The sequence below is a fragment of the Sinohyriopsis cumingii genome, chromosome 1, assembly GCF_028554795.1.
Source record: "Sinohyriopsis cumingii isolate HCF-2022 chromosome 1, ASM2855479v2, whole genome shotgun sequence".
NCBI lineage: Eukaryota > Metazoa > Mollusca > Bivalvia > Unionida > Unionidae > Sinohyriopsis > Sinohyriopsis cumingii.
Genome location: NC_142961.1, coordinates 126,130,307 through 126,155,191, shown reverse-complemented (window position 1 = coordinate 126,155,191; position 24,885 = coordinate 126,130,307). Strand labels below are relative to the sequence as shown.

At 34.6% G+C, this 24,885-nt stretch overlaps 2 protein-coding genes across 4 annotated transcripts in view; one reads left to right on the top strand and one right to left on the bottom strand.

The window, feature by feature from the left end:
• Positions 1 to 1,466: 1,466 nt before the first annotated feature.
• LOC149807831 (uncharacterized) lies at positions 1,467 to 24,019 on the bottom strand. 3 transcript variants are annotated; one of them, XM_089971088.1, is made up of 5 exons: positions 23,814 to 24,011; positions 18,961 to 18,995; positions 13,882 to 13,956; positions 4,772 to 4,964; positions 1,467 to 2,019 (listed from the first exon to the last, which is right to left on the bottom strand). In XM_089971088.1, exons 1-5 carry the CDS (start codon positions 23,878 to 23,880, stop codon positions 1,511 to 1,513), a joined length of 879 nt encoding a protein of 292 aa, XP_089827214.1. In that variant the 5' UTR covers positions 23,881 to 24,011; the 3' UTR covers positions 1,467 to 1,510. The 3 variants fall into 3 exon arrangements, with proteins under 3 accessions (XP_089827214.1, XP_089827225.1, XP_089827236.1); XM_089971099.1 differs by having other exon boundaries at positions 4,775 to 4,964; positions 23,814 to 23,997; XM_089971110.1 differs by lacking the exon at positions 13,882 to 13,956 and having other exon boundaries at positions 23,814 to 24,019.
• LOC149807830 (general transcription factor IIF subunit 1-like) overlaps positions 24,018 to 24,885 on the top strand; it is a 37,866-nt gene continuing 36,998 nt past the window's right edge. The window contains exon 1 of the mRNA XM_089971064.1: positions 24,018 to 24,150. Coding sequence (XP_089827190.1) covers positions 24,133 to 24,150 — 18 coding nt within the window. The 5' untranslated portion in view covers positions 24,018 to 24,132. The remainder of the gene's footprint in view (positions 24,151 to 24,885) is intronic.

The window sequence follows — 24,885 nt, the reverse complement described above, 5'->3', positions numbered from 1 at the left end:
TAAATCTTAACCTGCTCAGTGTAAAATAAACTTGTTAGCATATAAACACAAGCCCTGCCATTATACATCTTGTATTGCAAGCTGAGGCAGTTGTGCCATCACAATTTCACTATTTATCCTGAAATGCTTAACATTCTCATTGAAATATATAGAGTTAAAAATTATGATTAAGTTTTTCCTTCTTAAATGAAGTGCCCTTATATTTTTTATTTTTCATAATAAAAAAATTATCCAGCTTATGTCTTTTCTGTAATTATGGTAAATATTGCTTTAAAATTTGAACATCTCTGTGTACAATTTCAATATATCATCCATAATCCTCCTATAAATATTTTCATTAGGGATGGATGGGTAGGGAAATTTTGCTGGGTACCCAGACAGGTCAGGTTCCTTCACTCCCATTTTGTCTTGTTTCCCCATTCTCCTCTCTCACCCACATTTTTGTCAACCATAAAATGTCTTTTTTTTAAATATATATTATTATTATTAAATTACTGTCAGGGTGTGTGTGCGAACCAATCTGGTAAGATCAAAATTTGTATCTTAAAACCTGGGTAATGCAAAAACCTGGCTGGGGTTGGGTACTCATCCATCCCTAATTTTTCATCTATATTTTGATACTGCTTTAAATTCATACACTTTAGAAACTGAGGCTACAGGTCCTGGATCAGATGTTTACAGAGCTATAAGAGATACATACATATAAGTGTAGTTCTGGTCACTTATATGGCAAAAAAATATTCAATTAATTTTGAAGGCCTCTGCTTTAATGTTGCAATTCCGTATTTCAAGTGGACTGTGTGATTCAGCATTATTAATTAAGCCAGCACCATGAACTTTTATATTTCAGAACCTGTCAGTGATAATGGTGGAATGAATTTAGTTAGGCTCAAATGAAATTAACGTAATATGCCTTATTTAGCATGCCCTCGCATGGCAAAAGTAACTTAAAAATGGAATATTCTGAAAGTCCTTCTTAGAAACAATGCATACACGTGAGCATGATTTCCCAGGTACTAAGAGAGTGTGTGTGTGATTTGGATTTTAATGTAGCTTTAACAAAATTTCAGTAATATCACTATGGTGTCTGCAGTGTGGCAGTTTATAGTGATGTCCCTCCCAGTCACATTATCCTAACACCAGGCTGACCAGTCCTAACACTCACCCTTTAATGCTGAGCGCCAAGTAAGGCAGCTGCTAGTACCATTTTTAAAAGTCTTTGGTATGACTCAGCCAGGGTTTGAACAAGCAACCTCCTTCATCTGAGGTGGACGCTATAACCTCTTTGGCCACTGTAGGGTCTAGTTGGTGCTCAACTTTTAAAATAATGCATTCAAGAAATTTGAGGAAAGTGCCTCAAGTGCCAAGCTGAAACTTCATTTAACAAATTACATTTAGACTAAACATAATAAATCAAGATAAATAAATAATGATGGGGTATCGACAAAATTATACATAAAATAACATTCATTTGTAACTATTTATTGCAAATAAATAAGAAAAAGAAATATTATCTGTTTTCATGATCCTCAGTTTCATCTGATGAGGAGTCAGAATATGGTAAGTTCAAACTTCCATTGCATGAAACCAAGTTAACATGGGCTTGCACTTGATTACTATCTTTATCACAAGCAATTAAAGAACCACAATCCTTCTTCTGAGTTGTATCACTAGGACTAACTGACTTGTGTTCCCTTGGTTCAGAACTACAATCTCTTTGCAACACATTTCCACCATCTTCACATAACATTTTTGCTTGTTTTGCAAATTCCAGAGGTCTGTCCATGAGATCTGGGTTGGAATTGTACACTACTTCAGGCTGTATGTCATTATAACCATAGCAATTCTTGTATACCTCATCAGTATCCAATACTGGGGTGTGAATGGGGCTGAAGTTCAAGGTCACACATTCAACCGATCCTTCCATGTTTGACTTTGTCCGTTCATTGTTACTGTTGTTTAGCTCCCTACTCTTGGTTTCATTTTCCTTAGTTCTCTTAGATGGTGATATTTGTTCATCTGGAAAGAAGAAAAGACACAGCTAGCCACTGCCATATTTTAAACTTGAAACAATGGTAGATCTGTCCATCTGTCAACTCAATGAAAATCGAGTGCATTCTTGAAAGACTCCAATGGTCCGTAATACAGGGTGAATATCACCTTCCTGCTATAGCGGAGCAAAGTTGTACACAAAAACAACTTTTTAATGCATGTTACTACCTAAAATAGTCCTGGAGAACAGCAGTTCTTAACCTTTTTGGACAGTGACCCGATTAGGTTTGTGGTGTTAGACTCACCACACATCAAATGCAAAAAAAAAAAAAAGGTAAAATTAAAAAGATTGAACTGGGTGATCCATTCAGAAAAGCATGGCAACTCGTGGGTTAAGAACCACTGCTGTTCAGTTATGTAAGTAATTAACTGAAGAACTTGAAATGTGTTGTGTGGTTAGATATGCCCCTTTTAAATAATGCATATATGAAGAAAACAAATTAAAATACAAGGACAATGCTCTTTGTTCCCAAAAATGGGGTCTAACTCAGTAAAATACTTAGTCACAAAAAGCACCCACCCAAAATTAAACTAAGTTCTCTCAGTATCAAGTTCTACACCTTATTCTAATCAATAAGTTTGGATAAAGCAATTAAGCAGCATTGAACCTTGCATCCTACGGGCAACGACACTGTCTCCAAATTTGGGGGACAAACAATGTTTTAAAGGGAAAAAAGAAAACTTAGAACATACTGCATGTTTTAATACTAAAAATAAGATAATCTTATTTGCTTTGACAGTTTTGCCACCTTAACTTTGATGTCTGCACTGTAATATATTTTTCCTTCAATACTTAAAGGTTTGATCATGTGCTTGCTCAAAACAACTCATAAAAACATTAACATGCTTGAATATCTGGTAAACTAAAAAAGAACAAGATGTCATTTTCCAATCCATATCTGTCTCTCATTTAACTCATTACTACTTGGACTCTCAAGAGAGTTTCAGGATGAAGAGTCCTGCACACTTTACTCTGGAAATTCAAGAGTCTCCAACTTATTTTTGAAAGTCCCTGGAATAAACTTGAGAGTCCTTCACTTATAATAGGATAGAAAGGGAAAAAAAGTGCATGATCATAATTTTAATAGATATCAGAATTATATTTTAAGCCATTTATAATATCACTCTAAAAAGAAAATATTTTTCAGTAAATGGAATGTTAAGAAATCATTATACATGTAAATTTATAACCTTTTTAACCCCATAACAAACACCAAAAACAAAAAATAAACCACAACAATGAAATTATCTGTAATTAATATCAATCGCAAGAACGATCATTTAGAATACTTCCTAGCTTTCTCTGCATGTAAATAGCACCTCCATTCATAGTAAAGAAACTATTATGAGTAAACACCTGGCATTATACCATAATGTACATATATGTATAAATGAAACTTTCCATCATTAGATGAAAAAAAGAAGGCATGAAAATGAAATATACCAAGCAGCATATGTGCAAAAAACTAATTCAAAATATACAAGTTAATTAGTAAAGAGTGTTAAAGGCCTTAAGAGTTGGCCCTACAGAACAAAGGTGACCCAATTCATGGACTGACATAATTTTCTACACTCTTTAAAAAGTCTCTACTGACACCGTAGTGCAAATCACACATACTTAAGTACATATTATTAGTATGGTATATTGATGGTTTGACAATAATGTCCAAATCAAACTCAGAGAAAGCTTTGATTTGCTTTCATGAGTTTTGTTCTCATCTCATCATCAATTTAATTAAAATATTGTTACACAAAATTGGGCATTACTTATTTGGCAAATAATTACAGGTGCTTACAAACACACTCAATTGAACTTCGGTTTCTTTGATGCATGTCAGAGCAGCCATCAGAGGGGCAGTCCATTTTACAAGATAGTTATAGTGATAAGGATTAACTTTGATTAGTCATGCCTGTTTACTTACATCTAGCTTTTTGCTATTCTTCAGACTGGCCGTGAATAACCACAATATGAAAAAGGGAGTGTCCCAGGGAAAAATGAGGCACATCACAAGGATGTGTAACAGGGAGAAAGGGTAAATCCTTTTAAAATTTGCATATCTGACCTGGAAACTCAGGTTCCAGGGAGCTCTGTCTACTAGCATTTATTACAATAAATAACATTTCCTTGACTATCTTATTTTTCAAATTATTAAATCATGAATTAAATTACAAATTGTGTATTTACATAAAATGAGTCTCTTTATCATCAATTAAACCTCAAAACAAATTAAATTTTCCTAGCTGTAGGTGTCAATTTAACCTCATAAAATACATTACACTAGTGGATGTCAAAGATTCCACACTGTACTCAGCTGACTGCCAGAGGCCTTTAGCATTTTCGTTGCCAGATACATTGTTTTAAAATGGATATTTATTGCCATCTTACAGTTTTTATCATCTTTAGTTACTCTGGCCATTGCTAGTGCCAAGAAAGACATGTGTAGACATCCACCAAAAGAAAATTTGTAGTTGCATTCTTTTTCTGACCAAAAAAAGTGCACCAATGTGGCACGTATATTTGAAATTTTGGGAATATAGGATAAAAAACTGTGGGAAATCTGCTATCCCACACTTAAAGTGTAACATTAAGTAAGAACGAACACTGCATCAAATTATCTTGATAAAAGGAACTTACACTTTTCTGTCACCAAACAGAAGTGCAACTATCTCACATCATCTGTAAGAATTCAAACTGAATGTTCGGTTAGAAAATATTTACTACCTTGTGAAGTTTTTTCTGCCCATCTGTTCCTCTTGTTGCTATATGCTCTTTCTGTCCAAGGGACAACATCAACACTGGGGTCAAGCTGCTTAAGTTTCCTGATAAAGGCCTTGTACTCCCGACTCAAAGCTTCTATACGCTGGGAAAATTCTTCTATTTTTGTATCTGGGTAGCATGCAACCTGTGATTGCTAAAAAAAGATAGTAAAGAAGCCTGTTGTGAATTACAATGACAGAAACTCCATACCAACAACTTCAGCAATTAGAAACAAATGAATGTTTGATGTTCTGAGATTTAGTTGTAACTTTGCCACCAGACGATGAAGTTTTCAACAATAAAAAACAGCTCACAGTTGGTTAAATTCTGTAAGGGTTCTGCAGACCTGGTTGTATTTCAATTTAATTTTAGGTTTCCCGATACAAGTTGCAACCATATGTGTAGATTAATTTAAATGTTGCATAGCAAGAAAATGGTCACAGTAACAAACTGTTTTGTTGTTGTTATAGGGTTTAACGCCATTTTTCAGCACACGATAGGTTATACATGGCGGCCAGTATTAATGGTGGAGGAAAAACCCGGGAAGACCCCAGAAAGAACCACCGACCCACGAGACAAACTGTTTTGTATTGTCCTTGCCAAAATACAACCATAGAAAATGTTTCATTACATTCCAGGCAAATTTTATTTTCTTAGGTTAATTTCGATGAAACATGGGTGTTTCTTGTACAAAAAATGAGGTCAAAGTGAGCCTATTTTCAATATTGCTATGTGGTGCATATCAATATGCATCCATTTAAAATTTCATTCCATGGAGGAATGTAAAAGTAGCTAGGTCCTGCAGACTGATCATTGATGTATTATCCATTTTATTGTTTACGGAGGTTTCCAATACAATTCATACAAGTCTGTAAATATATATTGCCTCAGAAATTCACCGTTTATACTCTCTGGAAGAGTTTTCAAAGTGTGTCAGAAGCACACAGTCTACATTTGCTGCTAAAACAAAGTGTGCTGGACAAATGCTTAAAATAATATCTCCCTGCCACTAATTTACTGAGACTTTACCAACAATAACCCCTGCCATTTATTAAGATTTTACACCAATAATATGTCACTTAATTTCTTAGTATTTTACAATACTGTGCTGGCAGATAAGGGTCTATGTTGCTTGTTATACTGATTATTTGTAACAAACTGCACATACCCAGATCTGGCTTCGCTTTATGTGACTGAAGATCTGGGTCTGTGCAATTTGCAGCTGGACTCAACTGATAAGCAAATATATACGGTATTTCTTAAAACCCTTTTTTTTCACATAGGATCAAATGATAGAGGTGGAGCTAGTCTACACAAAGGAAAATACACATCCTTCTATTAATTGAGAATCACTGAGGAAGAGCCACATTTGATAAGGAAAGTAATATTTATACCACAAACCTAAAGAGCACAGTACTGAAGCATCACACCATTATCCTGTTGTAAAAATCAAGCAACCATGAAAATTCCAGCAATTGTATCCCTGTATCCCACAAATGTCCAATAAATTATTGTTTTTAACAAAATCACCTCTGTATGCTAAGGAGAAACCATTATGAAATAACATTCTTAGATGTTTACAAAGTGCCCATCTGTAGGCAGACTGGTTCTAGATTTTAAAAGTTTTATACTATGTATTATCTGCCAATACATACATACAAGGATCAAAATATAGTCTAAAAAAGATAAAAATGAAAGAAAATAGGAGAAACTGTTTTATGTTCATTAACAAAGTTTTCAGTTTACTTCTACATGTTTAGAAAGTCAGTTTTGTCATCATGCTATCCAGTATTAAAGAACAAAACAAGAAATTCCAAGGAATTATATATCTTGCCTTCTCCCCTGCTGACAAAGAGATGTTTTCACTTTCAAATGACCTTGACCATTCTTAAGGACTTGAATTAATTTAATGTTGATTGTTCCGAGTTTTACATTAAATACAATGGGGAAAATGTACATTTTTTTGCTATTACATAAAGTATCATTCCAGGCAAAGAGAACTAGATCTGTGTTTGCAAATTATGTATGCTCCCACTGCAGACGAAATAGCCAAAGTTCCCAAAAATTTCATAAAATTAGAAACAGTTTGAAAAATTGTTGTACTAGCATGAAATCTAATCAGGTCCTTTGCATATGCATGCAAACATGCAATCAGAATTCATTCATGTACATCAAGTACGCATTCCTTAGTTGTGCTAACTGGGTTTTAAGTTTAGGTGAAAAAAGTACCATAAAATGAACACAAAATGGAAATATTGCTATATGGCTTGAAAATCTAATTAGGTCATTTACATATGACAAGAAAAATGACTAACAAATAGTATGTCTTTAGCAGTCTTTGCTTGACAGTGCTAAAAGGGTTTTTGTCACATAAGACTATGTAAAAAAAATCAACCAGAATATAATGAACAATTATACGGCTCACATCTGTAAAGCATTCATTCATCTCCAGCAGCCATTACAAACAGTAATTACTGTGAAGAAAATAAATTCAGACAAAAACTTCTGTTTACTTCTGTTACAGGACATTAAAGACATTAAACAATAGAAAAGATTATTTTCCTCTGAGAACAGAGTAGATGATATTAAACTCAAGATGAACTGTTTCCTTTTCATTTTTTAAAATCTTTGTTTATAAAATCTGTTTCAGATTCTTGCATTATTATCCACCAAAAAAAAAGGCTGATTTTACTGGATGGAAGTCACTGGCTGAGATTAGTCTTGGAGTGAATATCAGTATGACTGCTATTACAAGTCCAGTTCATGCATGAATAATTATCCTGATGAGCTAGGGCCTCAAATGAAATGTATGCACTCCACTTCTCTAACACGTATCCATTCACATGTATTAAACACACTTAACCTGTAACCCTCTATCATAATATACAAGGAGATTCCCTAATAGGGAAAGTATACTGTTGTTGTGGGTTAACACCATTTTTCAGCACTCAAAAGGTTATACATGGCAGCCAGTAGAACTTATGAAAGCCGTTTGAGTGGGGATGTGAAATCTCACATCTTGTAAGTCCACACTAATTGTATAGTCTTCACAATAGACCGCATTAGAACTTCTTGCATTCCATCATGAAGCAAAGAGTGTAACAGAGTTGACTGTGCTTAGGTTGATGTCAAAAGTGATATGTGCTGTGTTGTAGCTGAAAGTAATTTGGCCCAAGGCTTTGTAGGTGCACTGAATGTAATACTGAGTGCCCAGGGAACTATTGTCAGATTCCCATGTTGTCATGGTAAATCTTCCCCATTCAGCAACGAAACATTGGATCCTTCTCCATACTCATCATCATCACCAATTCCTTAACCCAAGAGGTCGTTGAGGCACCAAATTTGACTTTACAACCAATTCTCTCCATCTTCCCTGCTCTCTACTGCCATTTGAGAATCTCCAAATTCCATGCCTGTCCACTCCTTAACTCATTAACCCCTGGCACCGCATTTACGTGACAGGAGGTAGTAGCTGACTGCCGAGCTCTGTAGCATCAAGGTCATGAATGATACACTAAAGTGGGTGGTATTATAGAAAGGTAGACAGATGTAGCTCTACAATGATACCAAATTATCTAGACATTCTAGTTGCACTAAAAATTATAGAGAGAAAAAACCTGATTTTTTGGACCCATTTTTTTCTCACCCAAACTTCGGCTGAGGATGGAATCTGATTTTGTGTTTGGACTTTTTGGCCTCAGACCTAAGGCAGACTGGTCTAAACTGCACACAGACAGGCGAACCTTTGCAAAAAGTAGGATAAGGTGGGCATCTGGAATAAAGAGGGGTCTCAATACTAAATTAATGGGTCCGTTAAGCAAAAAAGAAAACCACAAAAGAAAACTTTTACCCTTCTGCTTATGCGCGAGCAAAATAACCAATGAAAAACGATGTTTCTAACACAACTAGGCATTAGGCTAACGAGAAATCTCTAGGAAGTCAATGTATTAGAATGTGTTCAGAAATAGCCCCCAAAATGTGTTTCCTACCCGAATTTCAGGCAAAAATGACAAAAACCTCCTGGGGTTATTGAGTTAATGTTGTCTTCCCACCTCTTTTTCTGTTTGTCTCTTCTTCTGCACCCTCACACTGAGCCTTGCAAGATCGTTTTTGCCAGTCTAGATGATCTTGAGACATGATGGTACCACTTCAGTTTATGCTTTTTTATAGTGGTTAAGAGGTCTTCATAGGATCCGATCGCTCACTGGATCCTGTTGTGGACTTCTCTGTTGGTAGTATCTCATTTAGAAGTTTGAATCCTTCTTTGTAGATCTGATGTGAACGTCCATGTTTCACAAGCATACAGAAAGATGGATATGACAACTGTGTGCATCTGCCTTATTTTGGAACCAAAAGTAATGTTGGTATCTTTCCATATTGGTCTCAACATTGTTATTGCTGCTGTTGTCTGGCAATCCTGTAAAACAGTTCTGGTTTGGAGCCCTCGTCTGTGATAATTGATCCCAAGTACTTGAAGCTCGTGATTCCTTCCAGCATATGACCGCTGACCTTTATTTTTGCACTGAGTTGTTTGTCATCAGTTTGGTTTTCTCAGCGCTAATCTCCATACCATATGCTGTGGAGGTTGTGTCGTGGCATTCAACCAAGTCCTCCAGCTCTTGTTCATCTCCTGCTAAAACATTAATATCATCTGTGAAGTGGAGATAGTGATTGTTCTTCCTCAAATGCTGACAGTGCCCTTGTCATCATGCAAGGCATCCTCCATGATCTTTTCCAGGAAAATGCTGAAGAGTAGGTGACAATAGACATCCCTGTCTGACTCCAACTGTTGTTTGAAACCAATCTTCTCTACTGCCATTGATGAGGACAGCACTGGTGGCTCTGTCATAGAGGTGCTCAACAACCTGCAACAGGTTTGAGCTGATGCTGTACTTCCTCACAGTAGCAACCCCAGTCTAACATGTACAAGATGACAGTTTACTTGGAAATCTGATGAAACTGTTGACCAAGTGTAGAATTTTCATTGCAATAAATATAATCATCTGATTGCAACACATTTTATATATTGTAAAAGCTAATAAAATTATCTATAATGGGCAAGTTTTCTTTTTATATCTGATGCTATATTAATGGAATTATTACATTATAATCATCAAAAGTAACAGATTTCATGCGTCATTGGAAATAAGCACTGATCATGCAGCAGTTGCGTGACACCTCTCTTCTTTGTTACAAAATGCAGGTTATTAAAACTTCATGAATATTCATGAAATTTTCAATCCAATCAGAGCAGATGCAAACACTTCAGTCTGTGGGTGTAGCATGTTCCTAAGATATTCCTACACAAAGGAATAATCCCTCTGACTTTACAAAGATTTGACCAAAAGTTTGGCAATTTAAATAAATGCATCATACGTTGTCAAAATCGGAATATTCTAAGCTTTATTTTGCTACCAAATTTGTATATCGGAAATATTTATAAACCAAACACAATAAGCAAAGCAATGAATTTGTAAAATATTTGAATTTTCTAACAGCTGATAACAATGATAACTTTTCCACTACTGATGTTCCAAAACTAAACTTATTATTAATTTCATACAAATTGGTGTGCCAGAAGAACATGCTAACACAATTTTTTAAAATAGTTTTTATCATATTAATGCTTGCTGTATGGTTTAGACAATACACAGTTGCAAAATGAATATGCAAAGCATAGATTTTCGATGCTGTAAATATCTGAACTGGCAAACGATCATCGGTTTTAAAATACGTTCAACCTTATATTCAATATGTTATTGCATTTGTTTAAATTTTGTAATGAGATATTGTCTGATGAAATAACAATAAAAAAATCGCATCACTATCAGACAAATGCAAAGTTTCAGAATAACAATTTTTTATTTTTTATTTTGACGACTGTAGTAAAGTAACTACATGCACACTTTAAGTGGGTTCTTAAATTCCCAAATGCATTGATAACATTTGATAGGATCAATAATGTTTTCAAAATACAAAACCAAAAAATTCAAGGTCTGAAAGTAATAAAAAGTAACAAATTATTTTGCATAAATAAATTATTATTTCAATAAATTATATTGAAATGTTAGTTCTAAGTGAAAGATGGTAGCATTTCCTGGTCCATTCTGCAAGGAGCTAACATCACAGGATTTAGAAGATGAAACAAAATTGAATCCTATTCAAGAAATTAGGTCTTGCAACACTGTTTCAATGACAATTATGAATAAACATTGCATTCTTTTTGTTTTTGAAGTTGTTTTACATACATATGAACTATTGCTAAAGTGATATATTTGTATTAAGTTAAATGTCATAAAAGATGTGAAATGTTTATATGCTTTTCATTTATAAATGAAAATACTGAAGTCGGACAACAGATTTAATGACAGCAATTGCAGCAGGAAAAATGCAATCAGAATATCAAATTTCATAATAATATCTCAACAAAAAAGAAAGTTATAATATTTTTATGGAAAGAACATTTTACTTTGGTTCCATGACTGCCACATAACCTGAATACATTTATATAAGACAAAAATTCGTGAAATTTGTAAATATATTGGAAATTAAAAGTTGCATAACCTTTTTTCTAACAGAGATATTTAAAAATACTAAACTGTTTTGGAATGCTGTTAAACAGATCTATATGAAGAAATCAAGTGTTTGCAGTTATTTCAGTATCAGAAAAATGACTGGGGTTGCTTCTCATAGATGTCCATAATGGCCTCATGTAATACCCTATCAAAGCCTTTTTGAAATCTATAAAGACGTGGTATAGATTCTGCTGATGCTGAAGGTATTTCTTGCAAAGGAGTCTGAGATTGAAGATTTGTTCTGCGGTGCTCCTTACTGCTCAGAAGCCTGCCTGCTCTTCAGCAATTATTTTCTCTGCTTGAAGCTTTAATCTTTTGAGAATTATCTTCAGTATGACTTTGCTCGGGTGACTGATCAGACTGATGGTTCCATAGTTTTGGCATAGCTGTAGGTTTCCTTTCTTGCGAAGCATAATGACCAAGGATTGAGTCCATGTGGTGGGCCATTCTCCTGTCTGCCATATCTTGTTGCAGATTGTTGTCAGGACTGTGACTATCTCTTCTCCTCCTGCTTGAATGAACTCTGATGGTATGTTGTCAATGCTCGCTGACTTACCTTTCTTTAGTGACCTAACTGCAATTTATACTTCTTTAGTTACAGGTCTCCATACTGGGATCTATGATAAGAGGGGGCATATATGTCATTTGAAATAAGGAAGGTCTCGTGGAAAGCTGGTGAAAACAATCGATTTCCCTTTAACTCTTCGACTTGATTCAGGAGAACTGAGGTTTTCGACAGTTGTAATTCAGTTGGACTGCTTCCCAGTGGCATGCACTCAAGGGGCATCTCCGTTGAGTTTTGTTGGTTGCCTTGCTAATTTCTCCACTGTAGCTGAGATTGAGGGATGGTGGTTTGTTGAAAATTCTATTAACCTGATCATTAAAGAGAATCAATACTGAAAGTTATGAATGTAGATTGGACCATGATGGTCTTTAAGGTGGAGGTAGAGGGCAATGCATCTCATTCCACCTGCTGTGAGTTCACAACTGCTACTGTGGCAATGAATGATGTTTACGTCCTCAAGAGGTATCTTCATTCCTATACTGCTTCTGAGTAATACCACCACTGTCACCACAACTGTATCAACTAATTCCCTAATATCCTTTATCTTCAAATTCATAAGTAATTAGGATGTTCTCTTTCATATACTGTTCCTGTTCCTCAGTCTATGTTTATAAAACATCAATATGAGTCTGTAATCCAGCAATCTCTTCTTTCTTAATTACCTATCCAGCTTCCATACCCTGAAGTTTTGTTTCAGGTTATCATTATTTAACTGAAACTCCATTAACTCTTGTCCAGCTCTTTCCACTTCCTCATTCACTTCTTACATTTATTTTTATAGACATCTTTACTGATGTTGAACACTACCTGACCTACTGTGCATCTAAACACATTCTCTGTCATCACTGACTTCAGCTCTTTGTCAATATGCTCTTTGGAAGCCATTTTATGCAAATTTTAAGTTAAAATGTCTGTGTTTTTTTAGTGGATTCCATTTTTTGTGGCTTGGTTTCAAAGTCCTCACTACTGACTGATTGTCTTTCTGTCCAAACAAACTGGAACAGCATCTCATCTACTTCTTCCCAAACATGAACTGTTCTTCATAGCCTGCTTTGTCCTTCCTGAACACCCAATGATCTTGATAGCCTGCTCTGTTTTTCCCGAACACCCAATGTTCTTGATAGCCTGCTCTTTTTTTGCCCGAACACCCAATGTTCTTGATGGCTTGCTGTTTTTCCCCAACACCCAATGTTCTTGATGGCCTGCTCTGTTTTTCCCAAACATGCGATGTTCTTGATAGCCTGCTCTGTTCTTGCCCAACACCCAATGTTCTTGATAGCCTGCTCTGTTCTTGCCCAACACTCAATGTTCCTAACAGCCTGCTCTGTTCTTGCCCAACACCCAATGTTCTTGACAGCCTGCTCTGTTCTTGCTCCATCTGTTGCTTCCTCATATTCTCCAACATGCTTTCACAACCTGACATTTTCGAATTTACAGATTTACAAACACTGACTAATCAATATATGCCTATCTGTGCATTCTGAACACATTAAAAAATAAAAATTGTGTTAACAGGTTTAACAAGCTCTGTCAGGGGATGCCAGACACAGTTCCATATAGTGAAAAACAAATACTAATTCAAAAGATGGAAGATGTTATTATTTGTCTGCCTGTGCTATTGGGTTCTTCATGCTTGACACAGCTAAACTTTGCGACCTTGCATACAAGTTTTTAGTTCATCCAGCCCTATTGTGTACACTTAACCATACAGTAACCTGTGTATAAAGGTCAGATACAATAGGTCTCAATTTGAACAAAGCACACATAAAACCAGTATATTTAATTACCTGCTCATAATGGCCAGTTTCTGACAGTCCCACGAATGACCTACCATATAAGGACGGGTTGGACTATACTAAACACACTAGATACTATAACTTGCAATAGGTCTGAAAGTGAGCGAGACAAATACGACAGATGAAATTCTGCACCTTTAAACAGAAATCAATATCTGTCTTGATGCTGGGAAGCCATTTCTTGATTTCTTCTGCACTGTTTAACGAAATCTGAAAAAAAGACAGATTTAGCAAATACTTAAGACTCTGGAACTCAAAAGATCTTATTGTGAACTGCTCACAAATATGACCAACAGCTATCTCACTGTTCTACAAGTTCACCTGAGTAACCCTATATGATAAATAACACCAGAGAATGAAATATAAATATTCAAAAGATATATGTATGTACAAGTAGTAGGTAATCAAAGCATGATTGGTACCAATAGAAAAGGGATTAATTGGTAATTTTTTAACAAAAGAAAACAAACAAAAAACTCCCAACTTGTCTCTTTTGTTGTTTTGAAAGACTTATCTTACAATGACATAACTCTAGTGTCATGAAGACAGATAGGATGAAGTATGAACTGATTCTTCATCTTTTGTAGAAAAAATTGTATAACTGAAACTCTGGTATACAATTTAGATGGGCCAATATGGTACAAGTATACTATTTTGGTTCTATGAAAAGTAAGCTTTTATCAGAGACGGCCTCTCTTAAAGGTGACCATTTAAGTCGGCTTTCAAAGTGTTTTCCAAAAATAATTTTCTGGAGTTCTAGATAAGACCATTTCTTTCATTTGAACAGCAGAGTTTAGAAACCACCTTTGATATTCCTCTGGTACAAGATTTTCAAATGAGCCAATGTGGTAGCCAACAGATCACACCATCTTCCTCTAGAACAAACCAGACATTATAACAAGTCTTTGGGTGTGAATCCCATGCCAATATAACCATCCATTCAGTACGAGTAGCAATAACCAGGTATTCAAAATGGTTGTCATGGTAGCCATATTTGAAAAAAGACTGGCACCATTTGCAGTTAGGATCAAGACGATCTTATAGGAAGTCTTTTGGTGAAAATTGCATACTGATATGGTCATCAATTCAGGATGAGTAGCAATAACAAGATTTTCAATATGGCCACCAGGTGGTTATAGGTAGTGTCAGATCAGCATCATTTTCACTCAGGACCAACTAAATACCATAATGTCTTCTGGTGAACACCTCATGACCACATGACTACTTTATGAGTAGTTAAAAAAAGAATTTTATAATGAAGCCATGGTAACAATATTTGATGTCAGGGGCAACCTGATATCACAATCATTCTGCTGAAAACCCAGTGTCATTGTGACTTTCCATTCAAGAGTAGCAATAACAAGAATTAAAGATGGCTGCCAAGGTGACTATTCTGGATGTTAGTTTGTCATAGTTTTCATTAGGACCAACAGTATCATTATAAGTCATCTTGTGAAAACATATTGTTGAGATGACTTTCCATCTAGAAGGTGTTGCATTAACAAGATTTTCAAGATGGCTACTATGGTAGCCATATTGGATGTCAAATCAGTGTGAGTTTCATTTTGGATGAACTGGACACCATAATAAGTCTTCCAGCAAAAACCCTATATCAATATCAGGATCTGTCATCATGGCTACTGTGGTTGCCATAATGAATGCCAGATCAGTGTACTTCCTATTTTAGATGAAGGTGTGTGTAAAGTTTCATGGTAATCATCCAAGCTGTTTTGGAGCCATTACAAAAAAAAACTTCTGCTTCTTAATGCATGGTTGATGGACAACAATCTGTTTCATAAGCATTTAGTCGATGACCAGTCAAGCTAATAATACAAATTATAATAATAACACTGCAATGTCTAGCCAGGTATTATCTCTCATATATTAATATCTAGTAAATAAGAAGCAAAATAAATCAACTAGATGGCATTATAAACGTCAGGACTCTAAAGACTGAAGTTTTGACACACAGAAAAATGTATGGCACTCTAGAATACTAAGGATGCATTCAAGAGGACTGTTCTTCACACTGGTACATGTTCTGGCATCGTTCTCGACACTCGAATGTCCAGAACATTATACCCGGAATGTGTTTTTGTGGCGACAACCCACACCTGCTTGTTGTAGGTGTGATCTTGGAACAGACTGAAACATTGCATATATTATGCTTTTATTTATACTTTGCAGACAGCAGCTTTGCTGCCAAAATCTTGAATGAGGTGATGTTATCACCGGGCCCTGGGACATGTCAGAATACTTCAGCTACTAGTCTCAAATCTTAAGCTACAAATCACATGTCATGTGATACTGATGTAGAGCTATCAAACAATGGTATGTCAAAATACAGATGTCAAGATACATTTGGGAATAAAATAAAATGTCAGCTTAATGGGTTCACTTATTATATTGTCAAAAAATCATAGCAATCATGTTAGTTTCTTTGACATTAGTTTATGTAATACAATTGTACAAAATAAAAGGAAGTGGGTAGCGTTAGCCCTGAAATGATTTTGACCTTTAAACTTGTCATTTTTTTTTACCAATACCACTTTTGTTAAAAAATATATATTTATTTGCAGAGTCCTCTCAACAATGTTTTCTTTTGCAGGTTTAATGAGCCTGCCCATAAAAATACTTGTTAGGATTCTGCAATACATTGGAGTCCACAATTTACTTATGACTGTTATATTCTTCAACAATCGTCTACGACAGACAGATGAAGAAGTGATATTTGAAGATGAAGTAAACATAGACATGGATATAGAGGAATTTATATTAGGTGTTTGCATATGCTCTTCTCTTCATGTCTTGAATTTATCATGCCAGATAATATGCACCAACATAGAAGAATTTAATAACCATTTACAAAATTTGAACCGTGCTCTTGGTTTGGAAGAATTGTATTTGGAAAGTTGCCCAGTACAGGATGTTTCTTTTGTGCCTGTTGTAAAAGCATTGAGAGTACTCGACTTGAGCTCCTCTTTAATTGTAGATAGCAGTTTGAATTTTCTAAATGCCGGCAAAAACCTTGAATACCTCTATTTATCATTCAACCGTCTTTCAGCAACAGTAGTTCAAGAGGCGTCAGCAAGCCTTCCAAAGTTGCAACATTTGGATGTAACTGGAATCAAACTCGGTACCCATACTGATGAAGCAATTCTTAATTTCTCTCTTAGAAGAAGCTTTCAGTGCACTCTGGCTGACAATCATGATGTTCAATATGCTCTTTATATAGCACAACAGTAATGGTGAAATTTATTTAGGCCTTTTTTTGTCCTTCAGAGAAAACACCCAAGGTCTGGACATCTGGAGATACAGATTTGCTGTTTGCTTTACGCTCAGAGAAGGATGAGCTCTTCAAAAAGAGCAAAATACATGCTCAGATATGGAATTCAACAGAAGCAGATATGGAAAAACAAGGATATACTGTAAGTGGTGGCCAGTGCTCAAACAAAATGGAAATCTCCGAAAAGAAGTTACATGGAAACAGTGGATCACAATTCTAAGACAGGCAAATATCCAAAAACCTGTAAATATTTTGGAGAAATGAATCAGTTGTTTGGTAAAAAAAACAAGTACCCAACCAACTTTTACTTTGCACTGATCAGGTCAGTCATCATCTTCTGAGGCATCCTCTACAAATCTGTCAGTTTGTAAAGACAAGGATGAAGAAGATACCAACTTGGAAAGTGACAGTTCAGGTTCTGAGTCTGTAGCTTCTCCTGTCCCTTAAAAAAAAAAAAGAAAGTTGCTGGCCGGCAAACGTGGAAGGGAAACTCTATTCTGGAATTTTTGAATGAACATAGTGAGAGGCAGTTAAATGAAAGGAGAATGCATGAGCAATTTCTACGAGAACAACAAGACCAAAAATTAGCCAGATTTGACCGGCTTTTAGATATTTTACAGAACAGAAAACCATAAGTAGAATGACATCATGAGAGTGAATATTAGACAGTGATGATATTGATGAGAATTGTAACAGACAGCATTAGTGATTACAAATAAAGTGATCTTATTAATAGTTGGTATAGTGAAACATACTGTTTCAGATTATATTTTCTTCAGCTTTATGACAGGATATTGCATATGGAGTCCAATTTGTCTGTGTTGTTAAAATCATATAATATACCCTTATTTTACAAGAAATTGTTCATTATCCAAAAGTGAAGTTGACAGTGGTTATAGAGAGGGGTTCTGTCTATCTGTGATAGTTTTATTTCTACAGGGCAAGAAAAAAGATGTTTAATGAATTGACTGGAAAGGAGAGAAGGCCTGGATTTTCATTCCACTTGGAATCTTTGTTCATTCACCACAAGATAATCAGGGCAAGAAAATTTTAAATATTTTTCAATCAATTAGGGCACTTAAATTTAATGTTCATACTTCCCATCCTAATATAATAATGTTTTCCAATTATAGATCTTTCATTTTCCTTACTATACATTATTGGCGAAACACAGGATACAGTTATATCATTATATAATAACAATAAATTTATAGTACATGTATATCAACTGGATATAAGAAAACTGTTCTTGACAATTGTGATTAAGTCTTTAAAATTTATAAAACTGAAGTTTATTGATTGTTTATATATTATTCTTTATATAAAGCAATGTGATAATGGCAGCTTGCACATGAACATCAAAACAAAAGCATTATGTGAAACTATGTGAACATACAGTATGTATGATAAATGTGACACAGTTCTGCAGTGGATTCTTGAAAAAATTTAAAATAAAGCTTTATATACATGTATGAAATCAGAACAAAATCTGAACTGACATTTTACTTTATTCCTGAAAATGAAAATGTAAAACGTAAGATATCAATGTTGATTGTCAAGACAACTGTATTAGTGTATAATGCATACAGTATTTGTACTTTTTGTTCCTACTAAAGCATTTCTTCATCAAAATTTCAACATTATACTGTGAACATCAATCCCTTCCTCAAAAGCTGATGATTTCCTCCAAAAGAACACATATACAGTATCTCTACAAAACTCTCACTTGAAACTCATTGAGGACCAACTCGACCATCAATGAAGGTGTGTATAAAGTTCCATGCAGTCCTCAAGATAGTTTAGGATGAGTAGTGATAAAAAACTTGTGCTAAGAGATGGATGGATGAAAAACCATTCCATACATGAAAGTAAGTTCTTCCGGTCCATGACCAGTAGAGCTAAAACCCAACCAATTCTTTAATTCTTACCAACTTTGGTCTTGGTGGATGCTTCTTTAGATATTCTGAAAAAAGATAACATGACCTTATTAATATTTTATTTACAAATTTTCATGTCAAACTTGTGTAAAAGTAGTGGTTACTGACAATAAACAACATGTAACTGTGCTGAAACTATTTTCAAGTTCATATTTGCCCCCCCCCCATAAAAGTGCTTCAAACTGCAGAAACTTAAGACATTTCCTTCATATATTAAAATGTAAAACATTGGCAAAATAACATAAATTTTAACTTGCCTACTGAAATGTTAACATACAAATGTCAAATGATCAACATATAGGTTTAGTCTTGCAAATAAATATTATGCTATGGTTAGGACATGTAGATGGTATGGACAAGTTGTTGAACGGAAATAGTCACAGTATTTGTATTGAAAGGTTAGTATAAAAATCTATAGTATTTAAAGAAGTGAATCACTTTCATGCAATTTTCAGCAAGTGTCAGAACACTCAGTAAGAATGTAATAAATCTGGTATTTTATTCCCTAATTTGAAACTAATTTGCATTTTCTAAAAATCTGATGGGTTATTGTGTGAAAACTGCAAAGAATAAAACTTACACAAGTTACAAGACAGTCTCACTCATTATAAAAATACTCAGGCCTTTTTGAAAATATGAAAATGCTTGGAGACCAAGACTAGTTTAGGGTTTGTTTGATTATACAGCTCTGAGTACATGTTTTTACATTAATCAAGTATACTACAGTTCAGAAGATTTTCATTAATCCACATGTTTTAGCGTAAAGGTGATCCATTCCATCCTTCCTCCACATTGGAGTGGCAAGTACCCCTTCCATTAAATGTTTTTCATTGCAACTGGAACATTTTGGTTATGGCTTATGGTTTCTAACTGACTAAAACCTTCATCACTCATACATTTTTGTGATTTAGTTTGGATGTCCCTGTATAGCAGATTTTTAAAAACTGTATGTTATAAACCAAAATTAGTTGTATAATTTGTTCTTATTTTGTAGACAAATTACATTTTGAACAGCAGAAGTAATAGAAGCTGATGTTGTGTTTCTGGTATAAAAATACCTTAATGAAACCAAATTCTTTGTTTATTCATCTAGCATAATATCAATTTAAGCTGTATCATAATAAATTTGTTTGTTACTTCCATGTATTATTGGAATCATGGTTCCCTATGATCACATGGCATCATTAGTTTGAAACATATTAAAGTTTGGTGTTTTTAAGTAAAGGAATCTCTTCAGCAGAAACAGACCAGAACAGTGAACACTATTTAAAACTATATTCAATTTTCAAATACAAAGTATGAAACAGAATGTCAATAGGAAGTAAAGTTGTCAAAAAAATTATTTAGTGTCATGCCAGGCCAAGCCAACTAAGGAAGATAATTCTTAGATCATGTGTTGAATTTAAGCAATTCAAAGCACAAAATGTGATTATCGATAAGTAGTTTCATACTATCCAAACAGTCAGTGCAACAAAAAAAAATAAAAAATTAAAAAAAAATTTATTATGGAATGGCTACATATATGTTGTTATGAAAATGGGAAGCTCTCTGCTTTTTTGTAAGCTTTTCAATGATACACATATGTTGGAGAATCCAAATACTTATGGGGTCCATGCTCAGGATGTTTTGGGTAAACTAGTCACCTTAAGTCAGTCATTTCATCTAAACATGCCCAAAATGTGAAGTTTACTTTGCTTGGAAACTAATTTCATAATATTACCTCCACCCATTTTGTTTCAATATAAAATCATTATTATTATTATTTTTATTAACTATTAGTAAAAGTTTCCTGTTCATTTTCTGTAAAAGAGGAAGGTGGGAAGCAAGAAAAAAGTCTTGTTCTGCAGTTCATTATGGTGCTAATTTGATGATCATAAATACCTGAAATTACATTGCTATATATGGAATTATCAATTAATGTCCAAAATTCACACATGAGCCTTGAAAAACACTTGAAAATTGGATTTCTGCACCCAGTTTGAAGCAAATGACTCAGTGGATGCATCCAGCTCAATTGCTAAAGTTCATTTTTTAAGTCCAATTATATTATTTCATCGTACTGATATACCATATATACTCGCTTATAAGCTGAGTACAACTGCAAACTCCAGACCCCAACCTGTCTGCGCATTATGCAATGGCAGATCTGGGTCTGTGAAGTTTCTTAGCAGTAATAAGTAAAACAAACAACATCTACCCTGATCTGCAGGTGCATTATGCTATGGCAGATCAGGTTCATCTTTGTTTCCAGTTTGTCTTAACTTATAAGCAAATATATATGGTATGAAAAGAGGGCATTTGTTGTGAAAGATGTTCCACATTTTTTAATGTAACCTGTCACTGAGGGTGCCATTGTCAGTGTATATAGTGAAACCAAATAAGTTTTAATATTTACATAAACTTTAAATAATATTTCATGATCATGTTAATAATCTGATGTGAAAATAAGCATGTGTATTAGCTGAAAGTGAGAATTTAAACTTTTAACACACAAACTTTTCCCTATTTTTGCCAACTTTGTCCTACTTCAGCTATAGAGTGGTAATTTCACCCCAATATTAGGGTTCAGCTTATTTACAAACTTTTTGATTGGGTTATTTCAACATAAAAATTATGTGGCCACCAGTGGAATTGGGAGTGGGGGTTGAGTGCCAGGGTGGGGTGATGTGACAGGGGTCCAAGACTCAAGTACAACCCTGCCATGAATTCATGTGTTACTTTGCCATAAAACACCAAACCAAACCAAGGGTTTGTTCAATCATGTGATGTATACTTTTTGATTCTGCATACAAATCATTTATTAAGAGTACCATGAAGGGATTGAAGCTCTACTTCTGAAAAGAATTTCCAGAATTCAAGATAAGACCATTTCATAAGGCCATTCATGCAATTCAGGATAAGGCCATCTCTTCTGTTTCACTGGTGAGTTGTAGAACCATCTTTGATATATCTGAGAGATATGATTTTAACATTAGCCACTGTGGTAGCCATACTGGATGTAAGACTGAAACCATTTTCTTGAGGACAAACTAGACATGAGATTATGAGAATGGGTGAAAGCTCATGTCAGTATTACCATCTATTCACAAGGAGTAGCAATAGCAAGGTTTTCAAGATGGTGGTTATGGTGTCCATATTGGATGTCAAAGAGCACCATTCTCATTTAGGCCAAATGAAACATCATTATAAGTCTTTTAATGAAAACCTCATGTTGATTGGTTCAGGAGGGTTATTAGTTAATATTTCAACAGACCATGCCTTAAGCTCTTTCAGTCCTTGACCACCAGACGTAAAACCACTCAGTCTGATATCTTGCTTTTTTATGTGCCTTTTACTAACTTTTTCCATCCTGGATGCAGGAGCCATGTTTTGACAATGTTGAATTAACCTTATACCTCATGCAAGCGCCTTTGAACACCTCTACTCCATTCACATGGAAGCGCCTTCTGACGTCTCTACTCCATTCCCATGGAAGCGCCGTTTGACATCTGCTGTAAACATCAGCCATTTTAAGCCGGTTTTCGTAGCACCACCTTCAGGGAAAAACCCCTATTAAATACTACATTCATTTCTGTGAATGACAATTATGTCAGATCACATGGCCACTGTTTATGCTCTAGATGATATCTGCTATTTAAAGTAACTTGTTTGTATTCTACACTCTCCAAAATGGAGGTCGCGGATTTCATTCAGAACTTACAAAGTTTTCACGATTAGAATCACAACTATGAAAGCTTCAATAACTTAGGTAAAGGCTCTGATATTGATGTAGGCAACAATTAGTTTTTATAAATTATCAATTTCAGATGACTTAGTGATGTAGACACAGACAAAAAACTTGTAAATTTCAAGTATGAGAAATGGCAGCGATGGTTGGTCATGCGGTCTCACTGACTTGACGGTAAACGAGTTCTCTCAAGATTTTAAAGCACACAAAAAATTCTTCCGTTAAAAATAATTACACAGCTATAACAATCAGATTTTACTCTTAAATTTTTCCACACATAATAGATGTGTACCAAAAATGTAAAATGGTTAAAATTGCTGTTAAACGTAACATACACTACATTGCTTAAAAGTTAACAGGCAGGTCTATGCGTATGGTGTCGAATAGGTAACAGGTGTTCTATTTATAGCGCACTGCACTTTGTAACTATGCTCTATGAGGTAAAGGGTTAAATGCTTAAAATTAAATTGTTTTGCACAATTTAAGTAAAATGTATCTTCATGTAATTTTAGTTCAATTGTCTGCTCAGTTTTATAAATGCAAACAATCTGCTTATCTACAACTCTCAACTGTTTATTTTCATTATTAGTGTGCTTTTATTTTATTTTATTATTAAGAGGTAGAATAGGGTACAAAATTTCTAAGGATCAAGGTGAAAACTATAATAGGATTGATTTGTCCATTTTATCCATGTCCTAATTAAACAGCAAACACATATGATGGTCGTTTTGACATTAAAACCCATGTGGTTCGTTTCACTGCTTGAAAATGGAAACATCTTCATCCTTTTTAAGGAAATGTTTTCTAATAAGCTACGTTAAAAATCCAAATAACACACTCCCATGATACAACCGCAGTGGTTAGTTACAAAGAAAATTTGGAGTATCCGTCCATGAATCAAGGGATGGGGGTTCTAACTTGTAACAGTTTAACACGTACACCCATCCCTTGATTCATGGACGGATACTCAAAATTTTCTTTGCAACTAACCCCTATAATGCAACCGGGTATCAGTAGAAAATTTGAATCTTTTGCAATAATTACACAAAACACAATTATTAAAACAGACCTTGGAGTGTCAGTAAGTCATACTTATCTTACCGAATATAGTCCATACCTTGTTTTTCTTTTTCTAAATATAATCGATTCAGGCGACCAAACTGTTTTTCTTCGTTTCTTGCCATCTTTGATTTACTGAGTATGCTTTGATAATTAGATTCGAATGAAGTCAAAAATTATTTTACTTATCTCTTGTTTACCTAATATAAGCAATTTATCCTTCGGTAAATTATTTAGCCTGATTTTGTATTTTCGTAACCTGCTTGAACACAAAAAGCACTACCAAGGAATACGTAACTTAAAAAATTGAATCAGCTTTACTTACAGCTTTCGGTGAAGGGACATAACTAGTTACAAGCGTAATAACAGCTGAAGAAATGGCAGCAATTAATCAGGTAAGTTATCAGACAGTCTCAGTAGTATGCAAACATATAGATTCATATCTTGTATGTAAATTCTATTGTAGGAGATGCTTGGAATCAAAGGGACTCATATAATTGCTTACAATTTATCACATAAAGTCATTAAGTGTAATCTTGTGTGATGTGTTTTCATGTTGTGTTTATATGGTCATACAACTCGCATCATTTGTTTTAAGGTCTCATGTTTTATTCTGGTTTTAGTTTGCATTTTTATCATTATTAAAACATCTGCAAATCGAAATACATTTATCTCAGTATTATGGTAAAAATAGGTGTAGTTCTGTGTTTAATTTTTTGACCATAGAGTCGTAACCAATTTCTTCATATATTATATAATAAGTTTCACATTTTGTTTACTTAAAACATATTTTCTCAGATAAATTAGCATTATAATGCATGTTAAAGGTGTTTGATGTAGGTTTGTTGTGGTTTGCTGTGGTTTATGATAAATGCATTGACCCGTCCTACGATGTAAGATATTGACCAATATGTTTATGTTTTTGGGTTGTCTTCGGTGACTCCGAAAACAAATATATCAGGGGAGGCATATTATAGTGTAGGACTATATTCATGCTTACAAAATATTTAAAAGAAAGAACAACAAAAAGAACCCAAAGCAAAATAAAATCCCACCCATATAGTACATGTTATTAACTGCCATTACCATTGGCTTGTAATGTTATTATATGTATCAGTGAAATAGCTTGT

Excerpts from the sequence above, each read along its gene's own strand:
- LOC149807831 (XM_089971088.1), bottom strand. The coding sequence starts at position 23,880 with ATGGCAAGAAACGAAGAAAAACAGTTTGGTCGCCTGAATCGATTATAT. Across the intron at positions 13,957-18,960 it reads ATCCACCAAGACCAAAGTTG|ATTTCGTTAAACAGTGCAGA; the intron begins GTAAGAATTAAA and ends TCTTTTTTTCAG. Across the intron at positions 2,020-4,771 it reads AGAAAAAACTTCACAAGGTA|ATGAACAAATATCACCATCT; the intron begins GTAAATATTTTC and ends TCTTCTTTCCAG.